This window comes from Dendronephthya gigantea, unplaced genomic scaffold (genome assembly GCF_004324835.1).
Source record: "Dendronephthya gigantea isolate DGI-Jeju-01 unplaced genomic scaffold, DenGig_1.0 000022F, whole genome shotgun sequence".
NCBI lineage: Eukaryota > Metazoa > Cnidaria > Anthozoa > Malacalcyonacea > Nephtheidae > Dendronephthya > Dendronephthya gigantea.
The window spans coordinates 1653816-1666761 of record NW_021163032.1 but is presented as its reverse complement, the minus strand read 5'-3'; the positions used below and the strand labels follow the sequence as shown (position 1 = coordinate 1666761).

The window sequence follows — 12946 nt, the reverse complement described above, 5'->3', positions numbered from 1 at the left end:
TGGAATATTGGGAAATATGGCGGTCATCATTTATAACATATATCTGAACCAAGACAAAACTTCAAGCAGCTGGTTGGTTACGAACCTTGCAATTGCCGATCTTTTGGTCTGTCTAACACTCTATCCGAGAAAAATAGCCGATTTCTTTCTCCCTGCGCGCCGTGATTTCATAATTTTGAAGATAAGTTATTTGGCAACTTTAGTTTTGCAATTTCTTTCCATGATGTTTCTGCTGTTTATAACCGTCGATAGATACGTGTTCATTGCAAAGCCTTTGAAGTACTCATTGATCGTAACATTCAGAAAAATTAAGGTAGCTTTACTTTGTATTTGGCTGGTTGCAGCGTCCTTGCTTTCAGTTTTCGTTTATGTCCACATTATGGGCGGAAAATCTGCATATCATAAATTGATGCTGTTTCACACATTTCTATTGCCAACTCCCATTGCTATCATTGCATTTCTGAACTACAAGATGTTAAAGATCGTTCGAGAACAGCGACAACGAATGGCTTCAGAAACTGGACTACAGTCTAAGGAAGTAAAGTTGGAAGACATTCAGCCGGCCGGACCAACACAGAGTAGTGATGAACAAGAAAGACCAGCACAAGAACGCGAAGAAAAATCAAACTCCGAACATACGGAGCGATCGAGCGAGCAATACATAGCCTGATTACATCACATCGTAAAAGAATTGAAAGCAGTAAAGACATTTGCCATTATCTTCGCTATTCTGACATGTTGTTTTGTTCCATATATTATCATTATGTTGCTTAAATCATTTTGCCAGGACTTATGTTCCCCGTCCTCGAACAAGGCTTATCACGTAAAGGATATTGTTCTAGAACTGATTGGTATAAACTCAATTGCTAATGCCTTCGTATATGCATTAAGACATAGAAGATACAGGAAGGCTTTTCTGAAGCTTTTTTCTACCTTTCGGGCGCGCCTGAATTAACTTAAAGGTTGCTTTCAACTTATGCGTTTTTTATACGCACGTACACGTACGGAAACATTTAAATGCTTTTAAATTTTTATTATGTAACATCTAGGTCAACTAATGCACACTAAAATATGGAGAAAACTAAGTCCCTTTGATTTAATTACTTAGTTTTTTCAAAGGTAACATGTACAAGCATTTAGACTTTTACGTGCGTGTACTCGTGCGTATGAAAAACGCGTAAGTGGAAAACAGCCTTTATTCCGTAAACATTGCCAGACCAACCCTTCTTATAATAAGTAAATATTCATATACTTTATATACTAGACCATAGATCTTTCCTTTGGGCACTGTTAGAAGTCCTGAGAACGAGGTTACATTGAGGATATCACGCAATAATTGTCAAGTAATTCCTAAATACACGAATTTTAATGCTTAAAAGTAGATTAGGATTAGGGGATGGATTTAGGATTAGAGCTAATCTTAATAAAACGGACAACAAATATGGCGGCCGGTTACTGACTATTCATTCTTAATATTGGCTTCTATATCATTTGGTCACCTTAACGCGGGAATAAATTATGTAAAAAAATATCACGTAATCACCGGCTTCATTTTCGTCAGGAATTCGTTACGTTTTCGGACGAAAATTGTAAATACCTCACCCATTTCGTTCGATGTAGACGGCATTTTTGACAACGTATCCCACAATCCATATCGAGCCGTTGAATAAATTAGATATTTTCAAATGAATTAGAGCTGCTATGTTTATAAACTTTGAGGCTGAACAAAATGTTGTTGTTTGGAAGTTTTAATTTTAAAAATGTAGATTTATAGCTGGCGACCTTCGTCATTATAATTCTTTTTATTTCAATTCGCCGAAATTTCCTGGCGCCAATTTTTTTTGCCAAATTTTTTCGCTTGGCGCTAACTCCAGTTTGCGCTTTGCGCTATAGCGCAGTCTTCTCTTTCAAGATCACTGAAGTTTTGCCTACAAAGGTCGGCCGACGTTTCAAGTGTTACCAGATGTTTTTGGGCACTTTTGGCTGCACGCAGGCTACCTCTATACGGTCGACAACGAAATTTGAGTAGTAAGCAAAATGCGGAATTCAACTGATTATCCTGAAGATAACGAAGAATTCTACCTGATCTTTCTGGTATTTAATATCCTCTTCCTAATTATTGGAATATTGGGAAATATGGCGGTCATCATTTATAACATATATCTGAACCACGACAAAACTTCAAGCAGCTGGTTGGTTGCGAACCTTGCAATTGCTGATCTTTTGGTCTGTCTAACACTTTATCCAATGAAAATTCTCGCTTTCTTTCTGCATGAGGATCTAATTTGGAAGATTGGTTTACCGGCATGTGGTGTTTCGTCTTTTCTTTCTACGATGTTTCTGCTGTTCATTACCGTTGGTAAATACGTGTTCATTGCAAAGCCTCTGAAATACCCATCGATCGTAATATCGAGACGAATAAAGGTAGCTAACCGCTGTATTTGGCTGGTTGCAGCGTCCTTGCTTTTAGTTCTCGTTTCTGTCTACATGGCTGGCGAAAAATCTGCATATTCTACATTGGTGTTGCTTCACATATTTCTATTGCTCACTCCCATTGCTATCATTGCATTTCTGAACTACAAGATGTTAAAGATCGTTCGAGAACAGCGACAACGAATGGCTTCAGAAACTGGACTACAGTCTGAGGAAGTAAAGTTGGAAGACATTCAGCCGGCCGGACCAACACAGAGTTGTGATAAACAACAAAGACCAGCACAAGAACGCGAAGAAAATTCAAACTCCGAAGATACGGAGCGATCGAGCGAGCAATACATAGCCTGGTTACATCACATCGTAAAAGAATTGAAAGCAGTGAAGACATTTTCCATTATCTTCGCTATTCTGACATGTTGTTTTGTTCCATATATTATCATTATGTTGCTTCAATTATTTTGCCGCTGCACGTGTTTCTCGCACAAAGCTTCTAAACACGCAAAGCATATTGTTCTAGAACTGATTGGTATAAACTCAATTGCTAATGCCTTTGTATATGCATTAAGACATAGAAGATACAGAAAGGCTTTTCTGAAGCTTTTTTCTACCTTCCGGCACGCCTGAATTACTTTAAGGCTGCTTTCCACTTGTGCGTTTTTTATACGCACGTACACGTACGGAAACATTTAAATGCTTTTAAATTTTTATTATGTAACATCTAGGTCAACTATTGCACACTAAAATATGGAGAAAACTAAGTCCCTTTGATTTAATCACTTAGTTTTTCCAAAGGTAACATGTACAAGGATTTAGACTTTTACGTGCGTGTACGTGCGTATGAAAAACGCGTAAGTGGAAAACAGCCTTTATTCCGTAAACATTGCCAGACCAACCCTTCTTATAATAAGTAAATATTCATATACTTTATATACTAGACCATAGATCTTTCCTTTGGGCACTGTTAGAAGTCCTGAGAACGAGGTTACATTGAGGATATCACGCAATAATTGTCAAGTAATTCCTAAATACACGAATTTTAATGCTTGACAGTAGATTAGGATTAGGGTATGGATTTAGGATTAGAGCTAATCTTAATAAAACAGACAACAAATATTGGCGGCCAGTTACTGATTATTCTTTCTCAATACCGGCTGCTATATCATTTGGTCACCTTAACGCGGGAATAAATTATGTAAAAAATATCACGCAATCACCGGTTTAATTTTCGTCAATAATTCGTTACGTTTTCGGACGAAAATTGTAAATACCTCACCCATTTCGTTCGATGTAGACGGCATTTTTGACAACGTATCCCACAATCCATATCGAACCGTTGAATAAATTAAATATTTTTAAATGAATTAGAGCCGTTTTGTTTATAAACTTTGAGGCTGAACAAAATGTTGTTGTTTGGAAGTTTTAATTTTAAAAAAGTAGATTTTTACCTAGCGACCTTCGTCATTGTTATTATTTTTATTTCAGTTCGCCGAGATTTCCTGGCACCAATTTTTTTCGCCGAATTTTTTCGCTTTGCGCTAACTCCAGTTTGCGCTTTGCGCTATAGCGCAGTCTTCTCTTTCAAGATCACTGAAGTTTTGCCTACAAAGGTCGCCGACGTTTCAAGTGTTACCAGATGTTTTTGGGCACTTTTAGCTGCACGCAGGCTAGCTTCATACGGTCGACAAAGAAAACTGAGCAAGAAGCAAAATGTGCAATTCAACTGGTGATCCTGAAGATGACGAAAAATTCTTGCTGATCTTTCTGGTATTCAATTTCCTCTTCGTAATTATTGGTATATTGGGAAATATGTTTATAAACTTTGAGGCTGAACAAAATGTTGTTGTTTGGAACTTTTAATTTTAAAAATGTAGATTTATAGCTGGCGACCTTCGTCATTTTAATTCTTTTTATTTCAATTCGCCGAAATTTCCTGGCGCCAATTTTTTTCGCCAAATTTTTTCGCTTGGCGCTAAATCCAGTTTGCACTTTGCGCTATAGCGCAGTCTTCTCTTTCAAGATCACTGAAGTTTTGCCTACAAAGGTCGGCCGACGTTTCAAGTGTTACCAGATGTTTGTGGGCACTTTTGGCTGCACGCAGGCTACCTCTATACGGTCGACAACGAAATTTGAGTAGTAAGCAAAATGCGGAATTCAACTGATTATCCTGAAGATAACGAAGAATTCTACCTGATCTTTCTGGTATTTAATATCCTCTTCCTAATTATTGGAATATTGGGAAATATGGCGGTCATCATTTATAACATATATCTGAACCAAGACAAAACTTCAAGCAGCTGGTTGGTTGCGAACCTTGCAATTGCTGATCTTTTGGTCTGTCTAACACTTTATCCAATGAAAATTCTCGCTTTCTTTCTGCATGAGGATCTAATTTGGAAGATTGGTTTACCGGCATGTGGTGTTTCGTCTTTTCTTTCTACGATGTTTCTGCTGTTCATTACCGTTGATAGATACGTGTTCATTGCAAAGCCTCTGAAATACCCATCGATCGTAATATCGAGACGAATAAAGGTAGCTAACCGCTGTATTTGGCTGGTTGCAGCGTCCTTGCTTTTAGTTCTCGTTTCTGTCTACATGGCTGGCGAAAAATCTGCATATTCTACATTGGTGCTGCTTCACATATTTCTATTGCTCACTCCCATTGCTATCATTGCATTTCTGAACTACAAGATATTGAAGATCGTTCGAGAACAGCGACAACGAATGGCTTCAGAAACTGGAGTACAGTCTGAGCAAGTAAAGTTGGAAGACATTCAACAGGCCGGACCAACACAGAGTAGTGATGAACAAGAAAGACCAGCACAAGAACGCGAAGAAAAATCAAACTCCGAACATACGGAACGATCGAGCGAGCAATACATAGCCTGGTTACATCACATCGTAAAAGAATTGAAAGCAGTAAAGACATTTGCCATTATCTTCGCTATTCTGACATGTTGTTATGTTCCATATATTATCATTATGTTGCTTCAATTATTTTGCTGGCACATGTGTTTCTCGAACGACGTGCTTCTCGCAAAGCATATTGTTCTAGAACTGATTGGTATAAATTCAATTGCTAATGCCTTCGTATATGCATTAAGACATAGAAGATACAGCAAGGCTTTTCTGTAGCTTTTTCTACCCTTTGGGCACGGCTGTAACTAACTTGTTCCGAAAACATTGCCAGACCAACTATTCTTATAATAAGTAAATATTCATATACTTTATATACTAGACCATAGATCTTTCCTTCGGGCACTTTTAGAAGTCCTGAGAACGAGGTTACATTGAGGATATACTGGCAATAATTGTCAAGTAATTCCTAAATACAAGAATTTTAATGCTTAACATTAGATTAGGATTAGGGGATGGATTTAGGATTAGAGCTAATCTTAATCAAACAGACGACAAATATGGAAGCCAAATACTTACATTATTCCAGTAAACTGTAATAAAATTTCGAATAAAAACTTCTATAGTTCAGCACTATACTTCGTAGATGCCCGGCAAAACATGAAGCAAAAAACTGAGTTTTTTACTCTGTTTACTGTTCACTCTTTCTAAACATTAGCAAATCAATTCATTTTACTTATTTCAAAACATCCAAGATAGTAAGATTTTAAGCCAGTCTCAAACCTTCCAAAACTCAGAAAAACCACCTTCAATTTTGGCATCAAAGAAGGCGGCGAAGTTATCGTTCCAAGTTTTATTACAGTTTATTGCGCCATTCATACGAATTATTCATTCTTAATACCGGCATTTTATATCATTTAGTCACCTTAACGCAGGAATGAATTAGGTTAAAAAATATTACGTAAACACAGGTTTTATTTTCGTCAAGAATTCGTCAGGTTTTCAGATGAAAATTGTAAATACCTCACTCATTTCGTTTGATGTAGACGGCATTTTTGACAACGTATGCCACAATCCATATCGAGCTTGTCGTTAAATAAATTGAATATTTTCTAAACGAATTGGAGGTATAATATTTAAATTTTCTGGCGCCAAACTTTAGTGACTGATTTTTTTCGCTTAGCGCCAACCAGTTTGTGCTTTGGCGCAATCTTCCCTTCCCAGATCACTTATGTTTTGTCTACAAGGGTCGCCAACATAACGTTCATTTAGCTGAACACAAATGCAATGTTTCAAGTGTTACCAGATGTTTTTGGGCACTTTTGGCTGCACGCAGGCTAGCTCTATACTGTCGACAAAGAAAACTGAGCAAGAAGCAAAATGTCAAATTCAACTCATGAACACGAAGATAACGAAGAATTCTACCTGATCTTTCTGGTATTTAATTTCCTCTTCGTAATTATTGGAATATTGGGAAATTTGGCGGTCATCATTTATAACATATATCTGAACCAAGACAAAACTTTAAGCAGCTGGTTGGTTACGAACCTTGCAATTGCTGATCTTTTGGTCTGTTTAACGCTTTATCCAATGAAAATTCTCGCTTTCTTTCTGCATGAGTATCTAATTTGGAATATAGGTTTACCGGCATCTCGTGTTTCATCTTTTCTTTCTACGATGTTTCTGCTGTTCATTACCGTTGATAGATACGTGTTCATTGCAAAGCCTCTGAGATACCCATTGATCGTAAAATCAGGACGAATTAAGGTAGCTATCCGCTGTATTTGGCTGGCTTCATCGTTCATGTTTTTAGTTTTTGTTTCTGTCCACATGGTGGGCGGAAAATCTGAATATAATAAATTGACGCTGTTTCACACATTTCTATTGCCAACTCCCATTGCTATCATTGCATTTCTGAACTACAAGATGTTAAAGATCGTTCGAGAACAGCGACAACGAATGGCTTCAGAAACTGGAGTACAGTCTAAGCAAGTAAAGTTGGAAGAAATTCAGCCGGCCGGACCAACACAGAGTAGTGATGAACAAGAAAGACCAGCACAAGAACGCGAAGAAAAATCAAACTCCGAAGATACGGAGCGATCGAGGGAGCAATACATAGCCTGGTTACATCACATCGTAAAAGAATTGAAAGCAGTGAAGACATTTGCGATTATCTTTGCTATACTGACATGTTGTTTTGTTCCATATATTATCATTATGTTGCTTCAATCATTTTGCGTCGACACATATGACAGACGCTCGGACAACGAAGTCGACGCTCCTAAACTCGCAAAGAATATTGTTCTGGAACTGATTGGTATAAACTCAATTGCTAATGCCTTCGTATATGCATTAAGACATAGAAGATACAGGAAGGCTTTTCTGAAGCTCTTTTCTACCTTTCGGGCACGCCTGAATTAACTTATTCCGTAAACATTGCCAGACCAACCCTTCTTATAATAAGTACATATTCATATACTTTATATAGTAGACCATAGATCTTCCCCTCGGGCACTTTTAGAAGTCCCGAGAACGAGGTTACATTGAGGATATCCCGGCAATAATTGTCAAGTAATTCCTAAAAACACGAATTTTAATGCTTGACAGTAGATTAGGATTAGGGTATGGATTTAGGATTAGACCTAATTTTAATCAAACAGACGAAAAATATGGAAGCCAAATACTTACATTATTCCAGTAAACTGTAATAAAACCTCGAATAAAAACTTCTATAGTTCAGCACTATACTTCGTAAATACCAAAATATGAAGCAAAAAACTAAGTTTCTTACTCTGTTTCCTGTTCACTCTTTCTAAAAATTAGCAAATCAACTTATTTTACTAATTCAAAACATTCCCAGATACTGCAGATAGTAAGGTTTTAAGCCAGTCTCAAACGTTCAAAAACTCAGAAAAACCACCTTCAATTTTGGCATCAAAGAAGGCGGCGTAGTTATAGTTCCAAGTTTTATTACAGTTTATTGTGCCATTCATACGAATTATTCATTCTTAATACCGGCATTTTATATCATTTAGTCACCTTAACGAAGGAATAAATTATGTAAAGAAACATTACCGAAACACAGGTTTTATTTTCGTCAAGAATTCGTCAGGTTCTCGGACGAATATTGCAAATACCTCACTCATTTCGTTCGATGTGGACGGCATTTTTGACAACGTATCCCACAATCCATATCGAGCTTGTCGTTGAATAAATTAAATATTTTCTAAATGAATTGGAGGTATAAAATTTAAATTTCCTTGCGTCAAGCTTCAGTGACTGATTTTTTTCTCTTGGCGCCAACCAGTTTATGCTTTGCCGCAATCTTCCCTTTCCAGATCACTTACATTTTGTCTACAACGGTCGCCAACGTAACGTTCATTTAGCTGAACACAAACGCAATGTTTCAAGTGTTACCAGATGTTTTTGGGCACTTTTAGCTGCACGCAGGCTAGCTCTATACGGTCGACAACGAAAACCGAGCAAGAAGCAAAATGTGCAATTCAACTGACGTTTCTGAAGATGACGAAGAATTCTCTCTGCTCTTTCTGGTATTAAATTTCCTCTTCGTAATTATTGGAATATTGGGAAATATGGCAGTCATCATTTATAACATATATCTGAACCAAGACAAAACTTCAAGCAGCTGGTTGGTTACGAACCTTGCAATTGCTGATCTTTTGGTCTGTCTAACACTCTATCCGAGAAAAATTGCCAAGATCTTTCTCCGAGATCAATCAATGAAGATTGGTTTATATTCGGCAACTTTAGTTTTGCTTCTTCTTTCCATGATGTTTCTGCTGTTCATTACCGTCGATAGATACGTGTTCATTGCAAAGCCTTTGAAATACCCATTGATCGTAACATTCAGAAAAATTAAAGTAGCTGTCCTTTGTATTTGGCTGGTTGCAGCGTCTTTGCTTTCAGTTTTTGTTTCTGTCTACATAGTGGGCGGAAAATCGGTATATAATAAATTGCAATTGAAGCCGTTTCACATATTTCTATTGCCAACTCCCATTGCTATCATTGCATTTCTGAACTACAAGATGTTAAAGATCGTTCGAGAGCAGCGACAACGAATGGCTTCAGAAACTGGGCTACAGTCTGAGCAAGTAAAGTTGGAAGACATTCAGCCGGCTGGACCAACACAGAGTAGTGATGAACAACAAAGACCAGCACAAGAACGCGAAGAAAAATCAAACTCCGAACATACGGAGCGATCGAGCGAGCAATACATAGGCTGGTTACATCACATCGTAAAAGAATTGAAAGCAGTAAAAACATTCGCCATTATCTTCGCTATACTGACGTGTTGTTTTGTTCCATATATCATCATTATGTTGCTTAAATCATTTTGCTGCACGTGTTTCCCGCGCAACAATCACGCAAAGGATATTGTTCTAGAACTGATTGGTATAAACTCAATTGCTAATGCCTTCGTATATGCATTAAGACATAGAAGATACAGGAAGGCTTTTCTGAAGCTTTTTTCTACCTTTCAGGCGCGCCTGAATTAACTTAAAGCTGCTTTCCACTTACGCGTTATTTATACGCACGTACACGTACGGAAACATTTGAATGCTTTTAAATTTTTATTATTTAACATCTAGGTCAACTAATGCATACTAAAATATACAAAAAAATAAGTCCCTTTGATTTAATCACTTAGTTTTTTCAAAGGTAACATGTACAAGGATTTAGACTTTTACCTGCGTGTACGTGCGTATGAAAAACGCGTAAGTGGAAAACAGCCTTTATTCCGTAAACATTGCCAGACCAACCATTCTTATAATAAGTAAATATTCATATACTTTATATACTATAGACCATAGATCTTTCCTTTGGGTCGGCGTTAGATCATATCGAACTAACGTACATGACGTCATAAAATTTAAAATTTTCAATAACCCTAACCCTAACCGTAATTAAGGTAAAGCCAGAGATACTATTACATAAGTATATGATCACTCCTATACTGGGTATGAGGGTAACAGACATTTACACTTTCGTGTACATTTATAAATGTATAAATGTATCATCATTCATCGCCATTTTTATTTTATCATTTTTATGAACCAGCTCTAGAAAGACTTCATGTAAGACTTCTGTTATTATACTTCCGTTATTGCAAAATTTATGACGTCATATACGTTAGTTCGATATGATCTAACGCCGACCTTTCCTTTGGGCACTTTTGGAAGTCCTGAGAACGAGGTTACATTGAGAATATCTCGCAATAATTGTCAAGTAATTCCTAAATACACGAATTTTAATGCTTGACAGTAGATTAGGATTAGGGGATGGATTTAGGATTAGAGCCAATCTTAATAAAAGAGACAACAAAGTATGGCGGTCAGTTACTGATTATTCATTCTTAATACCGGCTTCTATATCATTTGGTCACCTTAATGCAGGAATAAATTATGTAAAAAACATCACGTAATCACCGGTTTCATTTTTGTCAAGGATTCGTTACGTTTTCGGACGAAAATTGTAAATACCTCACCCATTTCGTTCGATGTAGACGGCATTTTTGACAACGTATCCCACAATCCATATCGAGCCGTTGAATAAATTAAATATTTTTAAATAATTTAGAGCCGTTTTGTTTATAAACTTTAAGGCTGAACAAAATGTTGTTGTTTGGAACTTTTAATTTTAAAAAAGTAGATTTTTAGCTGGCGACCTTCGTCATTATAATTATTTTTATTTCAATTCGCTGAAATTTCTTTGCGCCAATTTTTTTCGCTGAATTTTTTCGCTTGGCGCTAACTTCAGTTTGCGCTTTGCGCTATGGCGCAGTCTTCTCTTTCAAGATCAATGAAGTTTTGCCTACAAAGGTCGCCGACGTTTCAAGTGTTACCAGATGTTCTTGGGCACTTTTAGCTGCGCGCAGGCTAGCTCTATACGGTCGACAACGAAAACCGAGCAAGAGGCAAAATGTGCAATTCAACTGGTGATCCTAAAGATGACGAAGAATTCTTGCTGATCTTTCTGGTATGTGATTTCCTCTTCGTAATTATTGGAATATTTGGAAATATGGCGGTCATCATTTATAACATATATCTGAACCAAGACAAAACTTTAAGCAGCTGGTTGGTTACGAACCTTGCAATTGCCGATCTTTTGGTCTGTCTAACACTTTATCCAATGAAAATTCTCGCTTTCTTTCTGCATGAAGATCTAAATTTGGAGTTAGGTTTATCGGCACCTCGTGTTTTGTCTTTTCTTTCTACGATGCTTCTGCTGTTCATTACCGTTGATAGATACGTGTTCATTGCAAAGCCTTTGAAGTACCCATTGATCATAACATCGAGAAAAATTAAGGTAGCTGTCCTTTGTATTTGGCTGGTTGCAGCGTCGTTGCTTATAGTTCTCGTTTCTGTCCGCGTGATGGGCGACGAATCTGAACACGAATCATTACAGTTGCTTCACACATTTCTGTTCCCAATTCCCATTGCTATCATAGCATTTCTGAATTACAAGATTTTAAAGATCGCGCGAGAACAGCGACAACGAATGGTTTCAGAAACTGGACTACAGTCTGAGCAAGTAAAGTTGGAAGAAATTCAGCCGGCCGGACCACTACAGAGTAGTGATGAACAAGAAAGACCAGCACAAGAACGCGAAGAAAAATCAAACTCCGAACATACGGAGCGATCGAGCGAGCAATACATAGCCTGGTTACATCACATCGTAAAAGAATTGAAAGCAGTAAAGACATTTGCCATTATCTTCGCTATTCTGACATGTTGTTTTGTTCCATATATTATCATTATGTTGCTTCGATCATTTTGCAGCTGCATGTGTTTCTCGGGCGACGTTAAGGTTTCTAAACTCGCAATACATATTGTTTTACAACTGATTGGTATAAACTCAATTGCAAATGCCTTCGTATATGCATCAAGACATAGAAAATACAGCAATGCTTTTGTAAAGTTTTTTTCTACCTTTCGGGCACGCCTGTAACTAACTTTGTAACGCAATCATTGCACAGACCAATAATAAGTACATATTCACTGATATACTTTATATACTAGACCATAGATCTTTCTTTCGGCCACTTCTAGAAACCCTGGGAACGAGTTTACATTGAGGATATCCCGGCAATAATTTTCAAGTAATTCCTAAATACACGAATTTTAATGCTTGACATTAGATTAGGACTAGGTATGGATTTAGGATTAGAGCTAATCCTAATAAAACAGACAAAAAATAATATGACAGCCAGATACTTACGCTATTCCAGTAAACTGTAACAAAACCTCGAATAAAAACTTCTATAGCTCAGCACTATACTTCGTAGATACCAAAATATGAAGCAAAAAACTGAGTTATTTACTCTGTTTCCTGTTCACTCTTTTTAACAATTGCCAAATGAATTTATTTTACTTATTTTAAAACATCCAAGATAGTAAGATTTTAAGCCAGTCTCAAACATTCAAAAACTCAGAAAAACCACCTTCAATTTTGGCATCAAAGAAGGCGGCGTAGTTATAGTTCCAAGTTTTATTACAGTTTATTGTGCCATTCATAGGAATTAATCATTCTTAATACCGGCATTTTATATCATTTAGTCACCTTAACGCAGGAATAAATTATGTAAAAAACATTACGTAATCACAGGTTTCATTTTCGTCAAGAATTCGTTACGTTTTCG

General features: G+C 37.0%; 3 protein-coding genes across 3 annotated transcripts; all 3 read left to right on the top strand.

Moving 5' to 3' along the window:
- Positions 1–4553: 4553 nt before the first annotated feature.
- LOC114522378 (alpha-1D adrenergic receptor-like) lies at positions 4554–6060 on the top strand. The gene has a single exon (XM_028543049.1). The coding sequence runs from the start codon at positions 4576–4578 to the stop codon at positions 5563–5565; it is 990 nt and encodes a 329-aa protein (XP_028398850.1). The 5' UTR covers positions 4554–4575; the 3' UTR covers positions 5566–6060.
- A 2910-nt stretch (positions 6061–8970) lies between these two features.
- LOC114522377 (alpha-1A adrenergic receptor-like) lies at positions 8971–9810 on the top strand. The gene has a single exon (XM_028543048.1). It carries the CDS (start codon positions 9027–9029, stop codon positions 9801–9803), a length of 777 nt encoding a protein of 258 aa, XP_028398849.1. The 5' UTR covers positions 8971–9026; the 3' UTR covers positions 9804–9810.
- A 1713-nt stretch (positions 9811–11523) lies between these two features.
- Positions 11524–12255, top strand: LOC114522376 (alpha-1A adrenergic receptor-like). Its single transcript, XM_028543047.1, has one exon. It carries the CDS (start codon positions 11524–11526, stop codon positions 12253–12255), a length of 732 nt encoding a protein of 243 aa, XP_028398848.1.
- The last annotated feature ends 691 nt before the right edge of the window (positions 12256–12946 follow it).